Here is a 25038-nt window from a genome sequence, read left to right as displayed (position 1 = left end):
TTATTCTAACTTTTGGTATTAAATATTAGGTATATTTTAAGTAGTTTATTTAGGATTGTCCTTATTAACTCTGGAAAAAAGGTTAATGTAAAATTTTGAGTGTCCCCATTCTTATGGGAATTTTATTCCAATCAATGTAGGAAAACAGTTACAGAAAAAAAGGCAAAGTAAATAAAGTTGCAATAATTGACAGATATGGGTCCAGGATATTAATAAAAGTGTGAGAAGACTTGTAAAAAGAAAAGGTACCGTGGGAATGTGGTAAATCCCCCCCCCCCCCCATTTACCCATAAAATTTGCTTCAGAACTGATTTCAAATATTAAAGTTATCTTTTTAACTTTATTTATAATGAATAAATTTATGGTCTTTAATATACATAGTGTCTTAGATGGATTTAGTAGGCTGTTTTTTGTCTGTTATTTGGACAGGTTGTTGTCTCTTTGACAATTGTTTCCCACTTCCATTCTAAATTTGATGTATGTTATGAAAACTTATTGACTGACAGTAAAATATTATTTCAGAGGCAGATTTACACCTCCCCCCCCTCCCTTTTTGGGGAGAACATTTGGTTGCTTATATAGGGAATCACTGAAGTGTGACTGGGGCAGCCCCCTCTTAGGCAGTCAGTGGTCCCCCACTTATGAAAATTTCTGGATCTGCCCCGTATTTGAAAGCTAAATGTGTGGTAAATGATTGCTAATTAGACAAGGCTGGTTTATTTCTCATTGAATTAAAGTTAAACATTTATCTTTATATATATATTATTTTACAAAATGAAATCAGTCATAATCTGTGATTATGGTAACTAATATAACAGTCCCTTGGTCATTAAAATAATTGAAATTATAGTTAAATAAGTTATTATATTAATTTTATAGATTAAAGGGTCGTAAGGGTTGTCCATGTGGAGGTGCTCCTTTGTAAAGGATGCTTATAAACAAAATAATTTGTTATATGTTCCAAGAATTTGTATAGTATATAGGATATTAAAAGAATGGGGATACCTTTTTTTTACATAGAGAAATGCTTTGAACATCAGCAAATATCCGCCAATCTCTATTCCGGATTCGGATTTTTTAAAACGCTTGAAAGATACAGATTATGACGCGTTTTGAAGAGAAGGACGCCGCCGATTGTCAACAACAATAGTACTTGTTTTAGCCAATTTAACAAGACAACCAATACCAAGGAGCTATGAATATTAATAAATACTCGAGGATATACTACAGGTAACTCAAACAAATGATTTAATAGTGCAGGAATAAACAGAAATCTGCAATGACTGAATGTTTTCATCTTCGAGTTTGGTATAGTGATGTAGTGTCCGTTCGACATGTTTCACGTTCGCCCAAGTACCTGTGGCTGTTCGCCCATGATCGATTTACCCTGATTTTTATACCCCCGCTTTGAAAAAAGGGGGTATACTGTTTTACCTCTGTCTGTCCTTCCGTCTGTCCTTCCGTCTGTCTGTCAGTCAGTCCGTCCGTCCCATGAATATTTTTCGTCACATTTTTCTCAGGAACTACACTACCAGGATTTCCGAAATTTGGTTTCAGGCTTGATATAAGTCAGCTGTACTGTGTGATGCGTTTTCAGATTCATCACTTAACAACTTCCTGTTTACCGAACACTTGTTTGATTTTACACATGAATCATGATAGCCAAGTTGAAAATTTTTCGTCACATTTTTCTCGGGAACTACAATACAAGGATTTCTGAAATTTGGTTTAAGGGTTAATATAAGTCAGCTATACCGTGTGATGTGTTTTCAGATTCATCACTCGACAACTTCCTGTTTACTGAACACTTGCATATTTTTACACAATTAATATGATCCACTTGCGGCGGGGGTATCGTCAGTGAGCAGTAGCTTGCAGTTTCACTTGTTTTTTATATGTTGTCTACTTGCATAATGTTTATTATTTGAACAGAGTATGGTAAAGAATGTTGAAAAATTTGGCGAATACATGTATGTGTATTGCTGCAAACGAAAAATTATTATCCCTTTAATTTTGTTTAAGTACTTATCGTTATTGATATTTGTTTACTGTTACAATTCATGCAGTATTATAACAGAGACATATATAATAATTAAACTGTCTTTTTGTTGTCTCTTTGACATCATTCCACATTTCTATTCTCAATTTTATCAAAATACTTTTCATGTTTTACAATTCGTATATATATGTTACAGTAAATACATGTAGGTGAAATTAGGAATTATGTGTAATTACTAAAATTTAGGAATTACATGTAATCCCCGATGTACTTAGTAAATACAAGTAATTCCTGAAACGGCCCAGTTATTACCAGTAATTACTAATTTTAAAATGAATTTTGACACCTATTTAATAACTGTTAAAACAATGTAAGCTGATCAAAAGTTATGGTAATTCTAGCTATAGAATATCAGTGAGTACTCTTAAAAAGTGATTAGCCTAAAATGTACCTTTTTTGCTATAAGAGCATTAGCTACGAGATGTTAAATAAATTAAATATGATTTTTTTGTTTGTTAAATTATTAATGAAAATTATATAGTGAAATTATAATTCACTTTTAGCAGTCAATCTGGTTCTATTTTACTTAAATAAGCAGAGAAACATGGTTGATGATTTTTGCACTTGCAAGTAACTAATTGGACCTCATTGAATATGTATTCATGTGAACTTCAATTCAACACCTAGCTGGAGATAGGTTACTGATGTATTCATATTTAAAATTGTAAGGGTTTCACAGAATCCAGTATCTCGCCTACTTTAGCTGTTAGTCGCAGGCTCAACAAAAATGGGGGGGATATCAAATCTTTTGACTAGTGCTGTAAGAAGCTTCTGTCCAAATTTGGTTAAAATCCAGGATGGTTTATGAAATCTAATAAATGTCTAAAAAAATGTGAATGTAATGTTAACTGGCATATAAGTCCATTTATAAGTAAAATACGGAAAAACTTGATTTTATTTTCACAAAATTTACTTCTTGAAAAATTATCTCATAATTATAGTCAAGCTTCTGTTCACGTTTGGTAGAAATCCAGGATAATTTAAGAAAGTTATCAAAATTTAAAGAACTTTAACCACATAGTGAATACTTGTGGATGATGCTGACGACAGAATAGCTTGCTGTGTCTCGCTTTTGCGACAAAGGTCGCAGGCTCGACAAAAAGAAACATAATCATAATGACAACATTGAAAGAAAATCAAAAGGAATGGCTTATTTAATCCACAAAAGATCATTCTTATACAGATAAAAACAATAATAAAATTTTGTTGCAGGTATATAAGCTGGAGTTTGGAGGTCTTGAAAAACTCATAAAAAAAGAGAAACACAAAAATATGAAATGTGACTCTTAACACCATCAAATTGTATAAATTTGATTGTGAAGAATGTCAGCTTTATCACAACAGTTTGACAAAAGAAGTTGTAAATAAAACTATTTTGTAAAAGGAATTTGACTTATGTCATTGGGCAACTTTATATGCAACAACAACAACAAACAACAAATATTTTATTTGCCAACCACGGCGCCCAAAATGAGCAGAACAATTACAATGTAATTTTCAAACATAATGTAAAGTAAATTAAAAATAGGTTAAAAAGGACATAATATGAGTGATTTTGATTTTATTGATTAATATAAAATATTAAAGCAAATGAAGTCAGCAGAGTATGCCTGATGAAGATTGCAATATAAAGAAATTATGAGATTTTAAGAATTATTCAACCAAATTTGGCATTATCAAATGTTTATCATCAAAAAGAGCTGGCAAATTTGCCTATAAACTTCTCACAAATGTATATCTTAATTTTGGATTGATATCATTGTCTTGCCTGCTGCAAATGATATTAAGGGAGTTTCAATACTTTTAAAACAACCATTTTTCAGTTTCAATTCACAACCACTAAAGGTGTGCCTTATATTCATTAAATAAATCCTTAATTAAGTCAGCCCTAAAATACCTACCTTTTTACTTTCTTATTTTGTGTCTTGAATTATATCTTTAATTTTAAATTAAAAATATCAAGTCAGTAAATAGCTGTAAAAATGACAAAGAAAATCAGTGAATACCAGTAATCACTGAAACAACTAGTAAATACATGTAATTACTAAATTGGCTAGTAATTACAGGTATTTACTGAAATGTTTAGTATTTACTGTAATTCCTAATTTCACCTATTTACTGTAACATATACATTGTATGTACATCATTGTTTTTACTCATTTTTGACTAGTTTATCAAAACAAAACATAATTTACAGTCTCACTAATTAGCGACAAGACGAATATTTGTTTATGATTCAAACCGATACTACATAGTACATTGTACATGTTGTACTACATGTATCTTATCTATGATTAACTCAAAGTCATACATGTATATATAGCTAGATAACAAAACACTTGCAGTTTAATATCACATACATTTCTGATTTGTACATGACACAGGACAACCACTGACAAGTTTCAAGACTTGCTAGCAGTAACTGAAAGCCAGCACAAATGCCTAATCTGTCGTACACTCTTATTCTGCAGGTGGCTGTACCTCACTTTTTACATTAGATACCATTTAACGTCATACAATGTATCAGAAAACACTTGTGTTGATTTTTGTTATCAAACATAATTGGATAACAATTTATAGAAAACTACCACAAATATCATGCAAATAACAGTTTATTTCTTTTTTAGCTCACGTGGCCCGAAGGGCCAAAGTGAGCTTATGCCATCACTTGGCGTCTGTCGTCGTAAACTATTTCAAGAATCTAATTTAGAGCAAATCTGACAGGGGATAAAAATGTTCATTAGGTCAAAATCTATCAGCCATAAAATTTTTAGATGAATCAAACAACCCATTGTTGGGTTGCTGCCACTTAATTGGTAATTTTAAGGAAATTTGCAGTTTTTGGTCATTACCTTGAATATTATTATAGATAAAGATAAACTGTAAACAGCAAAAATGATCAGCAAAGTAAGATCTACAAATAAGTTAATATGACCAAAATTGTCGATTGACCCCTTAAGGGGTTATTGTCCTTTAATTAATGACAATTTTTCACATTTTGTACTTCATATTTGCTAACTTTAAAAAATCTAAAACTACTCAACCAAATTCAACCAAACTTCAACTGAATGATCAGTAGGGTGTATAAAATAAAGTTTGTGTTTTATTTTCTATTTCGTCAAAAAACATGGCCGTCATGGCTAAAAATAGAACACAGGGTAAAATGCAGTTTTTGGCTTATATCTCAAAAACTCCAGCATTTAGAGCAAATAAGACAAGAAGTTAAAGTATTTATTAGGTCAAGGTCTACCTGTCCTGAAATTTTCAGCCGAATTGGGTAACTGGTTTTTCAGGTATAATGCCCCTGAATTGATGATTTTAAAGAAATTTTGCAGTGTTTGGTTATTATCTTGAATATTATTATAGATACAGATAAACTGTTAATAGCAATTGTATTGTGAATCATCAGATTGACCTAGACTGTGTCTTAATCAAGTGTAGGGCAAACTCATGCCCATTTCTTTCCAGAGGTTCATAAGAGGCTTTAAAAGTTATTTCCAGGATAGTACATGGCCTTTGTTACTCTGTTTAATTTACAACAAACATTAATTTATTAATTTAGTTAATAAGGCATTGTTTACCAGGTGAGCGATTCAGGCTCTTGAGAGCCTCTTGTTTGGGGTTACATGTATACATGTATATGCTTGAAGATATTGATCTGATTATTATGATTTATCATGATTATAATTTATTGTATAGTTTTTCCATGACAAGTTGCATATCAAGTGTAAAATTTGTTTCAGTTCAGACTATTTTATTTTAGCAGAAACTGATCTGGAATTATGGTCCAAAACAAACATTTTTCATGTTTCATGGCAATAAATTGTGTACATGGTGTATGTGTAGGATCTCTATAAAATTGTACCACTTTGTACATGTAGCATTGTAGGTTCCATACCTCAAAAGGAAGGTTTGGATTACTTTTTGGGGTAATGGACTAAACCTTTTTATAATTATGGGTAAAAAACAAGTATCTGGTATCCGAACATTAAACCCTTGAATAATATACATGTACATTGTGCATCATTTGTGTATGTTCATACATCTGAACGAATATATACATGTAGATATAAGAAGATATGGTATTATTTCCCTTCACCCAACTTGACCCAAGATCAATAGACATATTATAAAACTACAGGTCACAGTAAATCCTTCAACAATGAGCAAATCCCATACAGTGTACCTTTCTATGGATCTCTGTGAAATTGAGCCTCAATTGCAAGGTTCGATACCAAAGTGGTAAAAATATAAGATCAAAGGGGTTTATTATAGAAGTTTAAGGGAAAATTGTATAAAAATCAATTTCAAATGGTAACAACTTGAAAACTAATTTAATAATGACAGTTACTATTGTAAGACAACAATCATGACAATGAATGGAATGACCTGCTTTTAGTTATTGTGCCAAATTTAATAAAACTTTGCCTCAATCATTTAAAGGGTATCTAATGCTATTAATTGTGATTTTCAAAACAACAGTGAAGACAGGTGAGCGACACAGGCTCGACACAGGCTTATGATATTTGATACTTGTAGATAATTACATGTACCCGGTAGTACAATTCCAAGTCTAATACGAATAGAAAGAAATTCATGGATATTACAAGCTAATTGTTTGCAAAACTCTTTGAATAGTATTGTGTCCACATGCTAAATACTGTTTTCACCCTTTCAGCAATATAACAAGGAATGGACAGAGGAGTTGACTATTGATTATGACTGATACTGGTAATACTGGAATGAAGTAACCTACATGCAGTGTCCAATGACTCCATGCCTGACAGTCCATTTTTACATGTACATAAAATGTATGTTGACAGCCAATGGTAAGTATTAATCTTCATAATACATGTATATACAATGATTGTATGTGCATCTCTGAGACTTACATTTCACTGTTGTGTGGCTTCATTACTGACCAGAGACTGATAAGAATTATATTATCCTTTATTTTATCTTCAAATATTATGTACTAGTAACTACATATATGTCATGTATGTACTCAATGACTTGCATTCATTTAACTTGTAATAATTATGATGCAGCATCCAACAAAAAGTATGTATTTTTTAGCTCACCTGGCCCAAAGAGCCAAATGAGCTTTTCTCATCACTTGGCGTCCGTCGTCTGTAAACTTTTACAGAAATCTTCTCCTCTGAAACTACTGGGCCAAATTTCACCAAACTTGGCCACAATTATCATTCGGGTATCTAGTTTAAAAAATGTGTCCAATGACCCAGCCAACCAACTAAGATGGCCGCCATGGCTAAAAATAGAACATAGGGGTAAAATGTAGATTTTGGCTTATATCTCTGAATCCGAAGCCTTTAGAGCAAATCTGACATGAGGTAAATGTGTTTATAAGGTCAAGATCTATCTGCCCTGAAATTTTCAGATGAATCGGACAACTGGTTGTTTGATTGCTTCCCCTAATTGGTAATTTTGAGGAAATTTTGCCGTTTTTATACGACAGCAAAAATTGAAAATTTTTTGGGTGTAATGTACATGTATATTAGTATCACAATGGTGTCGTCTTCTTTGTCATCGTCCGAAGACATTTGGTTTTTGCACTCTAACTTTAGTAAAAGTTATTAGAAATCTATGAAATTTAAACACAAGGTTTATGACCATAAAAGGAAGTTTTGGATTGATTTGGGTGTTTTGGTCCCAACAGTTTACGAATAAGGGGCCAAAAAGGGCCAAAATAAGCATTTTTCTTAGATTTCGCTCAATAACTTTAGTATAAGATAACAGAAATCTATGAAATTTTAACATAAGGACTATATAACCACAAAAGAAAGGTTGGAATTGATTTTGGGAGTTTTGGTCCCAACAAATTAGGATTTCCAGTAATACATATTTTTGGTACAGTCTCAGAAATAGTACCTATCAGTCTATGCAAAAGTAGAGGTGTACATTTTTTTGTATATGAATAGAATTTAATTGTTGCAGATTAAACATTTTTAGAAATTTAATTTTAAAAATAAGGAGATGTGGTAGGATTACCAATAAGAAAACCATCATGGTCATCCACATTCAAAATGAAGGGGAAATAACCACTTTTAGGCCACTTTTATTCTGACCTTCAACAATGAACATAAAAATACTGCTTAGTCAGCTGTTTATGATCCTGACAACAGTTCAATCTATAAAACTAGTAATAGTCATTTTGCTAGTGATGTTCAAAGTGACACTTATTGGTTATAAAAAAAATCAATTGTTTTCTCTGTTGCCACTAGCTGTTGCAGTCTGTGCCAACCTGTTTTAGTGTCTGTCTGACTGAAAGAGAAATTTGATTCTTTTTCTCTTGTTATTACAAATGTATGTCAACCGAAAAATCAAAAAATTTCTATCTGACCGAATTATCTGATTCACTGCTTTTGGCGAATATTTTTTACAATAGTTGCCTGTGTGAATTTGATTTACATTGTACATGTTGTATATCTAAATGAATTTTCATTTGTATTGCCTTTTTTTTTATTTGGAAAACATTAATCAGGTTCAGGGCTTATATTTATAATAATTAATGGAATTTAAATTTTCAGAATTGCACATTTGTTGCTCCCAAGATGTACATGTAAGAGGATTTGAAGTTATACAATGAAATGAATGAATTGATTAGAAATACATGTAGATGAGACCCTATAGCTACAGAACATGTAACTGGTATGTATTGGTTATGTGGTATTTGTAGTCAAAATGGTAATTTTTTGGTATGACAAAAATGCTGAAATCTGAAAATTTAAAAAGGAGTCTTGAAACACAAACTGACAAAATAAAAAAAAAACATTTTCAATCAACAGATCTGATCAAGGGAAAAAATAATCTGCTATATATACATATATGGAATAGGCATGTAGTTACATTTATCATATATATATGTTTAGTAGTAAATACAGTAGTTTTTGCATATTTGATAAATAGTCTGCTGTTAAATCAATATTGCATACCCTTTATCACACCCCTACTTTTTTTTTTTTTTTTTACATAAAGTCAGTTTTTATTTATGTATGCTCAAGAAAAATTTTCCTTAAAATAGGTCCAAAAGAACGGTCATTCGGGCTTGACGCAATTTATTGAATGACGTCATTGTGTGGGATGATTGCCAATGAGACAACTATCCACAAAAGACCAAAATGACACAGACATTAACAACTATAGGTCACCGTACGGCCTTCAACAATGAGCAAAGCCTACCGCATAGTCAGCTATAAAAGGCCCCAATAAGACAATGTAAAACAATTCAAACGAGAAAACTAACAGCCTTATTTATGTAAAAAAAAAATGAACGAAAATATATATGCAACACATAAACAAACGACTTTTATTCAGTTTGTGAGTTAATCGACCTGGTTTACACATCAATAACCTCTAGAAAAAAATGTGTTTAATCCTATAATATACCCATGTGTTATGCTTGTAGTTTTAGGAAAGTAGAATATCAAAATAGCTTGACTAAGATTAAAAAAATTACTGATATCATAAATTAGGTATTTTTTTGTCTTGTCTGCAACTGATTGAATGGTCATAATGGTGTAGTACATGTCTGTCTGGGCATGGTTCATCTTACCATGACCTGATATTCATTATGATGGTTCATTGGTCAATATTAAGTTTCATATTTTAGTCTGTTTGTTGTATACTGTATATAATCAATTAAGATATTGATCAGCTATATTTGGTGTAAGCAATGATTGTAAGAGGCTAAGACATGTAAGAAGGGGGCTTGAAAATAATGAGTTGTGTTATTATAGGCACTAAGTATACTTACATATACAGGTTATGTGTAGTACACCTACATGAATAGAGTTTGTTTTCATTTAAGAAGTTTATTATAAAAATTTAACATGGTATGATTGCCAATGAGACAACTATTCACTAGAGTCCAAATGACTGAATACTGCTAACTATAAATGATCATATGTACAGCTTTCACCAATAAGAAAACTGATACAGAATAGCGAACTATAAAATGTCCTGAAACAGGGATTGTAAAAACCTGTGTTTTATGAGTATTGCCCACCCCGGTGGGAAATACTGGGAAAACCCAGGTTTTACTGTCAAGGTTTTATCCTACTAAATGTACTATTGAAATATAAAACCATGCTAAAATATGATATAGTAAGACTTTAAGAGTTAACTCGGGCGAAAACAAAAACAGAAAAAATGGGTAAATCACCATAAAATCACCAATTGATCATGTCAGAGCTTAAAATACAATACAGTTTTCTTCTAATTATAAGTTTGGTAAATTATTGGAGATTAAATTGATGTTATCTTTTTTGCTGGACTACAATACAGAAATAAACATTACATGCTGATTTTATTGTATTACAGGAACTGTAGGAAGTATTCCAAGAGTATGATTGCTAAGTATGCATTACAGGATTTTATCATTGGAGCAACATCCAAGGATAATAAGTGGAAATGTATGAAGGAATCCTTGGGTACAAATATCAATTATATGCAGAAGTGGACTCTTAAACATTATAAACAGTCATGGTAGTCAAGAAATTTATACCATTACCAACTGGAATTAACTATTGTGTATATTTTTTCAACCATAAGTACTTTCAGAATACAATACAATTCAAATTCAGATTATTGTGTCAACATACAAAAATGTACAAGTTACATTTAAAAAAAATGAAAATGCATATATATCATGTACCGTATATGTTTTTAAAATAAATTTTATATAAAAAAATGAAATAACAAGAATCTTTAGCTTTATATTGTGCAGCCAAACTTGGAAATCTTTTAATGGTATATGCCTATATGAAAAAAGAAGTAAATGGTTGTTAATTACAGAGAGACTTTCAATATGGTACATTTGTATATCAGCTAGCCTTTGTTTCATAGAACTTTCTTTTTTAGTTTATTAATACAATGAGATATGAGGTATACATCAATCAGACAGCAATAAAACAACAAAAACACCCGAAAGGCATTTAGCTATAGGTGCTAACATGCAGTCTTCAACAAAAGCCAAAGATTTGCCATGATCTATTGAATTGACCAGAGACTATAAACAATTACAATATGAGTCAAGAGCTGCCATCAACACCAAATTCTCTGAATAATTTTCTTTTAATTAAGATGAGATTATAGACAACCACTGAAAAGGTTTCTGACTTAAAATGGGTACATGAATATGTGGTGAGGTGAACTAGTTATTTCTTCAAAACCATCTAAACAATTGGCATCTTTTGCAAATAGTTCTTATCCAGAATATGATTGGTTTTTGTCATAACTGATGACCACACAATATGACTTATACATCTATGTATACATTTGTACATGATAAAAATCATTTCAAATGTTATAATACATCAGTGCAAACATCTTCTTTAAATGACCACAATCCATAAATCTTTCGACTATTTCCTTAAATAATATTGCACTATTGTTAGGGTTGTTAAATGATATATTACAAATATTTATGTACAGGTCTAATATAATAAAATGTTTAGAACCAGGAAAGTAATCCGAGTCTGTGCACTTAATGTTTGGTTTTTACACACATGTACTGTATACATTAGGAATAACCATCAAATAAACTAGTTTATTTGGAAGAAGTATCATATATTATAGATCTACAGATGAATCATTGCAGTGAATATAAGAGAGAACATGATGTTTGCCTAATATATAATGCTGAACTGTCAAATGATATGGATATTTTAAAGTTTAATAATAATATAGAAAAATTCACATGAAAGCTCAATTCACATGAATTTTACGTAAATTTCATGTGAATGCTCAATTCACGTGAATTTCACATGAAAGCTCAATTAACGTGAATTTCACGTGAAAGATTTCACGTAAATTTCACGTGAAAGCTCAATTTACGTGAATTTCACGTGAAATATTTCACGTTAATTTCACGTGAATCAGATATTTCACGTGAAATTCACGTGAATTAAGCTTTCACGTGAAATTCACGTAAATTTTTCACGTGAAATTCACGTTAAATATTTCACGTGAATTACGCGTATAAGCTCGATTAACGTGAAATTCACGTGAATTTTTTCACGTGAAATTTACGTTAATTTAACGTTAATTTCACGTGAACAAAATTTGCCTGTGTATATTGTGACGTCGCTGATCAATAACTTCGCCTCTGACATTGTGACGTCGCTATCATGAAAATAATGATAAAATAATGCCTGTCGTGATACGATAATTACGGAGTGACTGAGCAGAGTAATAAAGTCGTAGGTAGGGAATGACGATGATATGTAATATCAGCCTGGCCAAGGAACGTCATGCAAGGCTGATATTTATAGATTATCGTTGGTCATCTCAACGAGATTGATTTTCTCGCTTGAGCTGGTACAGCGAAAGTGAGAAAAGCAACCGAGTTGAGATGACCAATGATAATCTGTTTATCGCTATTTTGCCTATGACGACGTTGTTAATTTCATGTCAATTTCGTTAGCAACACCACGTGGCCTCCTTAGTTTCTAGCGATATTTTTTCCATCTCAAGCGAGAAGCATGATATGAAAATTATCACAAAAAAAGATCAAAAGAAAAATGCACAAAATAGCGTTAAATGATGTTATCAGACCAAGTACATTCGAACAGTACTTGAAAACGTTTATTTTACACTACCATTTTGATAAATTATTTTTTTTCCCCACTGATCTCTGCAAATGACCTGTCACTTTTTGTTAAGTTTTAACAGAGGTGGTGAAGGAAATAATTGCAAATTTAATCTTCGGATTTAATGTTGGATTTAAACTTTAATTAAACATTTACCCGACGTCACAAATATCAAAAGACATGTAGCGTCCTAAGGCAACATCTAAGATCATAGACTTCAACAATAAGAGATGCCAAGCATCGTCTAGAGTTTCAAACAGTCTTTTACGTATGTAGTAAACAACAATACTCGTATGGATCTTAAAAAGTACGTGTTTTACGTGAAATCATCAGACTAGCAGACTAATTTTATCTTATGGCATTTCTGATCAATTATATTTGTACATTGTGCTGGAGTTATAGCTCTATGGTTTTTTTTCTGAAAGCTCATTATATGTTTAACACCTTCCCCTAGAAATGTTTCCGTCAAGATCTCATCAACCTTATTTATGAACATTTATTATAATTTCAGCATTTCCACGGATTTTATGTAGCGAAGTTATATAAAAGTTAAATCTGGAACATTCGTGTCTTTTCTTGAAATCGATCGGAGATTAAAACTAAATGGATTTAAAATTGCATGATAGTTCTGGTAAGATCTTATGATAATTCATATAATTTTAATTCATTAAGGTTAATTATTGTGGAACGAAATATTACATGGTGTATGAAGTTTAATATTTTTACTGTGAACCAATTTTTGCATACAGAAAATATTCATGGTAAATGTTAAAGCTCTTTACATAAACTGTTAATAATCATAGACTGGAATTGTACCTAGGTGATTACATCATCAAAACTCAAATACATGTAGCTCTGTACAAAACAATTGATAAACAATAAATGCTTTTATAAAACAATAGAAAATACTTTGATAAAAACGCGTGCCATATCTTGGATTTTGGGAGAAGCATGTTCCATTCTACGAGCAATGAACGTCAATTTGTCCTTGAGTCAAAGTGTGTAGTTTGTTAAAGTGGGTGATAACGGTACAAATAACTGGTATTGCTCCAAACAACTTCTTTCTAAAAACGAAATGCCAGTGGAGCATCAAATTCAAATGCATATTCCATGCTGAACATATGGTAAAAGGATATAGCTGTCGTTAGTCGAGTTATGTTTTTCCTCGTCGGCTTTATTTAGGTTTTCAACACAGTATAGGATACATGTATGTAGATGGGATACTTTCCAGATCAGCTATTGTCTGCCATAAATGATGATAGCCTAGGAAATACTTTTCGTGGAGTGACATTAATGTTATCATATAACATACGTCCATATCTATCAACAAGTTAACTTTATGTCAGACAATGAATGTTATTTTAAGAATCGAATGCATAGTTTTTTAAAGTTATTGGTGTTTTAAAGCGTTGACCGAAGTACATTTTTGTATGAAGCGCGGACACCCCTTTAAAATTGCTAAAAGAAGCAGACTGGCTGCAGTCAGTACTTATAATTTCATTTTTTTATAGGGTCATGAACACATGATTTCAATAGAGTTTTTCTCTTATTTACACGTGTTCAATGTGGAAGCTCGTTTCATCATGAATGTTATTGTTACAATTAATTATAAAATGAATGTTTTGATTAAGAATGACTCGATATTGATGTTAGCAAATAAAAATAACGTATTATAATAAAACGTAGATGTAGTGTAATTATATATGAATATTATAATTTAAACAAGTCAAAATTGAAAACAAAGTTCAAACAAATGTTTGCGTTGGATGAAAAACGGAATATGTAACTCAAATTTCGTAGTAGAGGGGTCTAAATACAGCATAAACAAAATTTTCCAAAAGACCAAAAAATTGAAAAAAGTTTATTTTAACAAAACCTAGTTGACTAACAGGTCGAACAACTGATGTTCTTAAACCCAGCTGACTGCCATTGACAGTTGCCAAATAAATTAATATATTAAAATGTATATCTATATATAACGATCAACGAAAATACAATTAAGCAACACAACATGGCAAATAGAAGTTCAATAACTTAAACTCACAATAGAAAAAATGAGACACCTTACGGAAAAATAGGGCGTCTGATGTGAGTAAACAGTCGTTAACTGGAAAATCCGGTCCTTGACTTCATACTTAATAATGGCAATTATCAAAACACCAAGGACAATAACACATATATCTATAATGGCAATACTTTAATTTCTTGGTTATCCTCGATTCTTAAAAGAAATTATCATGAACAAAAAAATCATAATAAGTATTTATAAAGCATTAATTTGAGATACCTAAGCACTAATGTTAAAAGATACAAAAGATCGTCAACATCAAGTTACGATAATAATAAACATAACGTCTTAAAACTAGTCCAAGTTTAACAATAAACATTGACACACTAATCTTCTCGATTTATTGTTATGAAAGATGAAAATCAAATATGTTGAGATGTAGTCTTCTTGTATCTGAGTAACATGAACCTGGAAGATGTGAGACGACTACATATCTAATTTATTCAAATAACTATTTTATTTTTTGTTTTATTTTATTTTAAAAAGATCAATCTGTTATGATAAAGCAGGAATAGTGTTATTATCTCAAATTTACCAGATGCAGTAACCAAGTTCGGATGATATTTTGTAGCTATGAGTTAGAAATTAAATTTTGATTGTAATTATTTTTCTGTCATAAAAAAATTGAAACCTTATCACTGCTTTTGTTTGGACATAGAATTTGTGTTCTATCTTGTTATTTCTAGTTATATAGTCAAAATCTGAACTGTTTGCTGATTAATGGTCCCTCTTTTATATAAATACGTATAAATCAGTTTGAAAACAGAGCGGATCCATCCAGTATTAAAGGGGGGATCCAGCCATACATGTATGTCCCCATTCCAAAACATTGATAATTAAAAACGGAGGGAGTAGTTCCAACTCCCTGAACCCCCTCCCCAGTGGATACACCACTTGAAAGATTGTATTACATATTTCGAACATCTATGAGAAAACAACTCATTGTCACAAATAACCAAAATGCAGCTATTGTATATGTTTCGTCATCTGTACACATTTTATGTATGTGATCATCACATTTATTGCTTCAGCATAAAAAAATGATTCTCCATACCTTGAGCTAGTTTTCCGTAACTTTGGTTCTTTTTTTGGCATGATGTACTAATAAACATGTATACCAGTCTAGAGAGGATATCATTTTCCAAACCAACAGGTGAATATATCTGTTCAATATTATTATCTCTCCTAAACACGATATATCTGTTTAATTATACTGAATATCAATAGAGAGGGTAACGTTACATATTCGTAATTCAATTCCATTAGTCTTTCGCTTCTAGATGTAAACATAACCACTGGACTGCATTTGATATTATTATAAATAGCATAAAGAATAAATGACGGTTCAACGCCTTTCTCATCACTAGAAGCAGTATAGTGTTACAACAAAGAACAAACTGTCAAAATAGTGATGTCGTTACAAAGGGGAAAAAAGATTAACAGAAAAGCAAGTGAAACGATGTACTGATCTTATAGAGCACTAGCAGTAAATGAAAGCTAGTTCACAGTCTAATTTCAAATAACAAATAAATCATGTTTGCACAACAATTTAACATACTAGCGAGAGAAATTTATGTATTACTGAAAAATTATTACACCAGGGTTTTCGATATCACAAACTGGTCAAAACATTTACTAAATTTTATCACCGGTATAAGGAAATAATTCGTAAATATAACTCAACATGCAGACATCTTATACGTTCAGGTATTTCACATCCAAAATTTTATGGAAATATTCTTTATAAAGCACAAAAATGTCAGTATTCTCCTCAGAAACTAACAAAACCTTTAAATAGACTTATTAAAAGGGGATATAGTTACGATACTGTTGTCAGGTCATTAAAGATTGCATATTTTGGATTTAACATTGATTCACTGATAGGGTCTTTGCATCGGAACTAAACACATTTATTTCTAAAAAAAACAGTTGTGGGCATGACACGGGTTATGTTCTTCTCATATATTTTATGATAGTATGATACTAAACCCCTAACGGGAGGGATTGTACCTGATATTCATATGATGAAGACATAATCTTTCAATCAGTTTAATTGAGGTCTGGAGCTGGCATGTCAGTTAACTGCTAGTAGTCTGTTGTTATTTATGTATTATTGTCATTTTATTTATTTTCTTTTGTTACATCTTTTGACATCAGACTCGGACTTCTCTTGAACTGAATTTTAATGTGCGTATTGTTATTCTTTTACTTTTCTACATTGGCTAGAGGTATAGGGGGAGGGTTGAGATCTTATAAACATGTTTAACCTCGCCGCAATTTTGCGCCTGTCCCAAGTCAGGAGCCTCTGGCCTTTGTTAGTCTTGTATGATTTTAAATTTTAGTTTCTTGTGTATAATTCGGAGTTTAGTATGACGTCCATTATCACTGTACTATTATGCATATTCACCATTTCCTTTCTCAATTTTATAAGATACATACTGTTGTTTTTTTTTTTTTACAATAGATGAATAGGTAAATATCGATCATAATGTATTGTAAGCATGTTATTAAGATAGTATCGTTCTTCCTTTGCACGATTTCATGGTTGTAAAGGGTCGAATCTCCAATCGGTAACTCTCAAGGGAAATTCTCATTTTATTTTTATTTCACATGACAGCTAGATAACATCCTTAAACTGTGATACTTTTTGCTTTTTATTCTTAAAAGTAGTAGAACTACACAACTTATATACATCGGAGGTTTTTGAAAAACAATATATTATTTAGTCATGAAACTCAAAACGATTATTGTTATTTCGAACACCATACATATACAACGCTTCAGGGGTTATTCAAGGTTGAGGTCGAATATATTCAACATTGGATCCAGACTCGCCCTTCAGGGGTCATACAAGGTTGAGGTCGAATGTATTTAACATTAGAACCGGACACGCCTTCCAGGAGTTATACAAGGTTAAGGCCAAATGCATTGAATATTAGAACCGGACACGCCTTCCTGGGGTTATACAAGGTTGTGGCCGAATGTATTGAATATTAGAACCGGAAACGCCTTCAAGGGGCTAAACAAGGTTGAGGCCGAATGTATTAAACAATGGATCCAGACACGCCCTTCAGTTGTTATGCAAGGTTGGGGTCGAATGTATTTAACAATTGACATAGAATCGCCTCCAGTGGTTATTCAAGGTTGAGGTAGAATGTATTTACCAATGGACCCAGATGCTTTCTTCAAATTTTATAGAAGGTTGAGGCCGAATGTAAAAAAACAATGGACCCAGACACGCTCTTCAGAGGTTATACAATATATGTGTGTCAACATCCACGAGTTTTGTTTAAATACACTATTATATTTGTTCTAATAATTAAACATTTTATGAACATTTGTCATGCTAATGCCGTTATGAAAATTGATCCCACACTAGTTATTTACGTACGGCTTAACATTGCTTTTTTCACAATTTAGCTTTAAGTCAGCTTTAAAATGTTTATAACATAAGAATCAATACAAATGAACAAAAACGTAAAAAGGTCATTAAAGTATTTTAATTCTGATGTATATTGTTCAAGTAACTAAAGAAGATTATGATGATTGATATTATCAAAAAAGAAATAAGATAGCTTATAGTTATAATTGACAGGTAGCTGAATATCATTGTAATGTATTGGCTTTTGATTTGTCGTATACTGAACCTTGAAACAACGGAGTATCTTTGAATGATAAACATAAATATGTATTTTTTTATTTACAGATATTGATCAGATGTGTGCATGCTATCTTATAAAGACTTTTTTTTACACATACATAATAATTCTTTTCATATCTGATGAATATTTGTTGTAATATTATAGTATCTTAAGGTTCCACTAGGTCAAAATATAGGACACTTTATAAACATCTAAACGTAGCCTGTATTTTTCAACCTATAACGAATAAAGTTATAAACTATGAGAACATATTGATATAAGATGTAGTATGAGTGCCAATGAGACAACTCTCCATCCAAGAAATAATTTATAAAAGTAAACCATTTGTTCATTTAAACATACCTAACGTAATATTTAAATAATCTTGAAATTGTTTTGTTGTGGCCAAACCGGTTCTTGGGGGTGATCACTAAAAGTTTGGTAAAAAGTTTTAGAAATAATATACCTGAGCTACGTTTAGTATAAACACTTTTTATTTTACTAGTACATTTGGTTTGAGTAAAATTTATTTCATTTCACAAGAGAAACTTTGTGTGTATGTAAAACTGGTTTAACATCATCACATGTCACTTGTGGTGCATTTACCTAGTAAACAATCACAGAACATATATTTTCTGCACATGCATTATATTGTTGTAGAATGTTCCCGAATTAATTATTTTTGGTCATTTTGTTTATGATTGAACATTCTTTTTATTTTGTAGAAATGGTTATAAAGCATTAATGGACTATTTGTTACTAATAGGATGAAATGCTCCTTAAAGTTTTTGTACTTTTTGTATCATGGATATTTCTGGTAAATTTCGTATTCATGACGCCTTTGTATTCAGTAACAACGAATTGTGGATTTGCCGTCACCAACATATCATCAATTCAGCCTCGTGATGGAAGTCAGATTTTTGAATTAATTCTAGAACATTCCGTACTAGATCCATACATTGATATTCTTCCAAACATAACTTACAAGGGTAAGTATTTATAAACGACTATCGAAGTCTGCACAGTGACGGGTAGTTTTTCACATCCTTGTCCATGGGTTGGAGAGGAAAGTAGTCTCATTGGCACCATATCAAAACTCATTAACCTTTATTTACAAACTGAAAAGTTATAAATGCTCAGTAGCTTTTACGTCTTAGAACAGTGACAACAACTTCTAAATGATTGTCATCGACTTGAAACCCTGATTATTAGCTTATATATATACTGAATGCTGAATACACAAAAGATGTATTGTGCTCATTTAGTATTAAGACGAAGACAATCAACTGATAATTGTAATGTTTGCAGACTGAAAAACACATAATATTTCGTTGATAATATTAAAAATATAATCGCTTGTTATTTTATATCATCTTTCTGGATGTGGTTTAAGTGTTTAGACTTTGATTTCAGTTGTTTAATCGATTGTTCTTCCATATAATGTATTAATGCCTTTATAGAACGACAGTGCTGACGCAAATGGTCCTTCGAGTAAACTTTTAATTGTTTGCAATTCCCGATGAAAAGTTTGATATCTAAATATTTAATGAAAATATGATTTACATTGAAGCAAAGAATGAAATTATGTATCAGTGTTTTTCCAATTAATGAATTTAAGAGGTAACCAGAGCATTGTTACAAAATAAAACCAACCAATGAAAAGAGAGCAAGGTTTGTGTGTCTCCGCTTCAGCTACTTTTTTTCTCAAAAATTCTAACAATTTAAATTGATTGTAAGTAATACTAAAATGTGGATGACTTGCATGTAATTTTACTCTTGAGATTTTTTTATGCCCCACCTACGATAGTAGAGGGGCATTATGTTTTCTGGTCTGTGCGTCCGTTCGTCCGTTCGTCCGTCTGTCTGTCTGTTCGTCCGTCTGTCCCGCTTCAGGTTAAAGTTTTTGGTCAAGGTAGTTTTTGATGAAGTTGAAGTCCAATTGACTTCAAACTTGGTACACGTGTTCCCTATGATATGATCTTTTTAATTTTAATGCCAAATTAGAGATTTTACCCGAATTTCACGGTCCACTGAACATAGAAAATGATAGTGCGAGTGGGGCATTCGTGTACTGAGGACACATTCTTGTTTGTGAAAAGAGTCACATATTTCTTTTTTTCAAGTTTTTTTCCCTAGAATTAATACTCATTTTTAAACACTCATCATTTTTTAGTGAGGTTCATGTAACACGAGTGTTTTCAACAGGAATTGAAAAACGTAATGCAATGTTGTAGACCTAGTAGATTTGTCATTATAAAAACATATATTGGTTGACTGTCGTTTGACAATATGATAAGTGTTGTCCATTCGTTTGATGTGTTTTATCATTTGATTTTGCCCTTTGACAAGGGACTTATCGTTTTGAGTTCCTCGAAGTTCAGTATTTTTATGATTTTACTTTTTTGACTAATGTCTCATGAAGGAGAACAGACAAGTGTTAATTTGTTTTTTTACGCGAGAAACGTTCATTTTGGCAAAATAAAATTGAACGAACTAAAAATTAACTTATAATCCATTTTGTATGTAATACGTCCATTTTTAAGAAAAATATCCAAAAAAATATGAATGATTTAATAACAAATGCAGAAAATTCTCAAATATGGCAGACATCAAGACAAAAATGAAATGATAAACTAGTAAAACCATTTTCTGAATATTCTAATAGATATGGGGCAAAACAACGACGAAATGACTGACAGTACAAGTAGAAACAACCAACAAGAAAAGTTAAACTGTCGTTAATAAAATTAACGGTACCAATTTTCTTGAACCAGATGCGCGTCTCTTCAGTGATGCTCGTGGCCAAAATATTTGAAATCCAAAGCTTATATAAAAGATGAAGAGCTATAATCCAAAAGGTCAAAAAAGTATAGCCAAATCCGTGAAAGGAATCAGAGCTTTGCATGAGGGAGATACATTCCTTAATTTATAATAATTTCTATTATTTTGTAACAGCAAATTTTAATAACACAAAAACATCCGTATTTTCATGCCAGTACCGAAGTACTGGCTACTGGGCTGGTGATACCCTCTGGGACTAATAGTCCACCAGCAGAGGCATCGACCCAGTGGTAGTTATAAAATTAACGGTACCAATTTTCTTGAACCAGATGCGCATTTCGACAATACATGTCTCTTCAGTGATGCTCGTTGCCAAAATATTTGAAATCCAAAGCTTATATAAAAGATAATGAGCTATACTCCAAAAGGTCCAAAAAGTATAGCCAAATCCGTGAAAGGAATCAGAGCTTTGCACGAGGGAGATACATTCCTTAATTTATTATAATTTCTATCATTTTGTAACAGCAAATTTTAATAACACAAAAAATCCGCATTTCGACAAAGCATGTCTCCTCAGTGATGCTCGTGGCCAGTAAAATTAAATGTCGTTAATTGTAAAATTAAATGTTAGATCCTCAATGCTCTTCAACTTTGAACTTGTTTGGCTTTATAAATATTTTGATATGAGCGTCACTGATGAGTCTTATGTAGACGAAACGCGCGTCTGGCGTACTAAATTAGAATCCTGGTACTTTTGATAGCTATATAGCGTTTTGCCGAAGTCTTGACATTTATCTGACAATTAATAGTAGAAAAAAAAACACAAATGTTTACCGCAATTTCAAATATATTTAAGGACATTTTTATTGTAGTTAACTTGCACATGGGTTATACAGTTTTGCAGATGTTATATATTTATCTGACAAATAATAGTACAAAAATTCAAATGCGTACACTAATTTTCAAATATATTTATAGACATTGTATTTTATTCAACATTGCACATGGATCCTACCGTTATATAAACATGTTTTACGTTGTAATTTAACATTTATTTTAGTGCTACTTAGAACAACTATACCTGGAATTAAAGTTTCTGGATTTCTACTGGAGATTAAAGAGAATGAAACGTCGCCAACCTCATTATCAGATTCAGGAAGTTTAATGACAGACCGTGATATGACAGTAGTAGATGATCAAACGGCGAAGTTTTTATCGAAAAATTCAAGTAGACTAGAAACAGTTTGTAATCTATATAACTCAGTCATGTGGACGCCTCGAAATTTGAAAAGATGTTATAGCTTAAGGTATACCCAAATCAATATATGATATATATTATACCTAACAAGTTTTCGAACATAAAAAGAATCATTAATATACGAATGAAAAAAAAAAATCATAAATCTCGTAGCAAAAATGTAATAAAGTGAATCGGAAAGAAGAAAAATCAGCAGTCAAGATAACGAAAACATATAATTTAAGAAATGAATCAACAGAGAATTGGGAAATCACACAGTTTTATTCAATCTTTTTCTATATAACGTGTCAAAATATTATATTAAACAAATTTGTTCTAGCAATTTTATTTGATATTTATTTTGAGAAATGCTTCAATTTTATGTACTTCCGAACGAAACAGTTCAACTTTTTTTGAAAGCACAAAAATGTTAAATTGTTATGAACATTTTTATCATTTGGATTGTTTTCCTTTCTTTCGTATTGCAACTTTTAAATATTTTTTATGCATTATACAAAATGATGTTTTGTGACACTATTTATGTTGACCGTTTACGTAAAATGCATCGTGTGTATTTCAATATTGTCATCTTTGCTAATGGCAAGTTATTACTAATTTTATTTCGAAGTATTTGCTAACGTAGATGCCTTACAAACCCCCCTTTTTTTAAATGCAAGCATTATCTTTTAATGCAACCTCACACATCAGTTATAGTGATATTACACCATTAATGAGATGACACCATTTTCTACTTCTGAAAATACATGTAGAAAATAGAAATAGCAAAAAAATCATACCGCATCTTCTCTTTTATATATACCAAGTCAGGAATATAAACGTCGTTTTCCATTCGTTTGTTGTGTTTGGGCTATGATTTTGCCATTTGACTAGGGACTTTCCTTTTTAAAATTTGCTCGGAATTCAGTATTTTTTTTATTTTTTTTCCATATTCAAGTCTTTCATATATTTTCAGTGCCATTTTAATGACAAACGAATCTGTTTTCTACACTGATTCGAGAAATTTGTGCAGAGCCTCAGGTAAGCTGTTTTGGATTTTTGGGTTTCACTAGCCAAGTAGTCACCATTTTTGTTCTTATAAGAAAAAAAATTGTAACGGTGATTCCATTGAAAATTAATGTTCTGAAAATGTAATCAATCTAAAACACAAAGGTTAAATCGACGTCCTTGGCAGCATTTTAGTTATTTTTTTGTAATTTGATGTTTTTTTATTGCTCTTTAACTCATCATAATTGATTCTGTTTTGGTTGAGGCAACACTTGCGTGTCTGATGTATAAGATTCACGCATCAAGAACTAGCGAGCTTATTTTCAAGTCTTGTATCTTTGAAAAGTTTTTTTCTTTACAACAGTTGGGTCGGTGAAATTTCTGGTAAACATTTCGGCTATAGTCCAATTATTAGCACTCTTGTATCGACAAGAAATATCATTGTTGCGTTCTTTGTTTGTACTGAATTGTTTTAAAAAAACTTAAATCCATCACAAAGACTTTTTTTTAGAACAAATGCTTTGCAACCTCGCAAATTCGTAGTTGAACTGTTTAATTATAGGATCATGAAAAGGCATTATGTAAACGGAACGCTCATCTGGCGTACGAAATTATATGCATGGTATCTTTGGTGAGTTTTGAATCTTTTAATCCTGGTACCTTTGTTTACTATTTACACCACTGGGTCGATGCCACTGCTGGTGGACGTTTCGTCCCCGAGGGTATCACCAGCTCAGTAGTCAACACTTCGGTGTTGACATGAATATCAATAATGTGGTCATATTTATAAATTTCCTGTTTACAAAACTTTGAATTTTTCGAAAACTAAGGATTTTCTTATCCCAGTCATAGATTACCTTAGCCGTATTTGGCACAACTTTTTGGAATTTTGGATCCTCAATGCTCTTCAACTTTGTACTTATTTGGTTTTATAAATATTTTGATATGAGCGTCACTGATGAGTCTTATGTAGATGAAACGCGCGTCTGGCATACTAAATTATAATCCTGGTACCTTAGATAACTATTGACACCACTGGGTCGATGCCACTGCTGGTGGACGCTTCGTCCCCGAGGGTATCACCAGCTCAGTAGTCAACACTTCAGTGTTGACATGTGAAGTGTTGACATGAATATCAATAATGTGGTCATATTTATAAATTTCCTGTTTACAAAACTTTGAATTTTTCGAAAACTAAGGATTTTCTTATCCTAGTCATAGATTACCTTAGCCGTATTTGGCACAACTTTTTGGAATTTTGGATCCTCAATGCTCTTCAACTTTGTACTTATTTGGTTTTATTAATATTTTGATATGAGCGTCACTGATGAGTCTTATGTAGACGAAACGCGCGTCTGGCGTACTATATTATAATCCTGGTACCTTTGATAACTATTGATAGTGTAGAAATGGATAAATACAAAAAAATTACCCTGCACATCACCGGCTGCAAACAGAAGGGCGACAGGATTTCAATCCGGATCAAAGATGACACTAAGGAAATAAAACCCAAAACTAAGACAGTGATATAAAGCTGTAACATGTTGAAATTATGGTTTTAATCAATATAAGCTTAATCGTCTTTTCAAACTCTGTTATAAATGTTGTATTTGTGCATAAATTGTTAACATTAGAAA

General features: G+C 31.6%; 2 protein-coding genes and 1 long non-coding RNA gene across 3 annotated transcripts in view; all 3 read left to right on the top strand.

The window, feature by feature from the left end:
- The window catches only part of LOC139525559 (tRNA-dihydrouridine(20) synthase [NAD(P)+]-like), a 627966-nt gene that overhangs the window by 168079 nt on the left and 434849 nt on the right, over window positions 1-25038 (top strand). The window lies entirely within an intron of this gene.
- LOC139524831 (uncharacterized) lies at window positions 1085-10696 on the top strand. Its single transcript, XR_011664870.1, has 4 exons — window positions 1085-1230; window positions 6738-6888; window positions 8608-8728; window positions 10400-10696. It is a non-coding gene; the product is annotated as an uncharacterized lncRNA (long non-coding RNA).
- The window catches only part of LOC139525320 (cubilin-like), a 44505-nt gene continuing 38677 nt past the window's right edge, over window positions 19211-25038 (top strand). The window contains exons 1-2 of the mRNA XM_071320524.1: window positions 19211-19367; window positions 22220-22405. Of these exons, the coding sequence (XP_071176625.1) occupies window positions 19211-19367; window positions 22220-22405 (343 nt within the window). The remainder of the gene's footprint in view (window positions 19368-22219; window positions 22406-25038) is intronic.

The sequence above is a fragment of the Mytilus edulis genome, chromosome 5 (genome assembly GCF_963676685.1).
Source record: "Mytilus edulis chromosome 5, xbMytEdul2.2, whole genome shotgun sequence".
NCBI lineage: Eukaryota > Metazoa > Mollusca > Bivalvia > Mytilida > Mytilidae > Mytilus > Mytilus edulis.
Note: the sequence above shows the minus strand (reverse complement) of the source record. Positions and strands in the feature narration are given on the sequence as shown.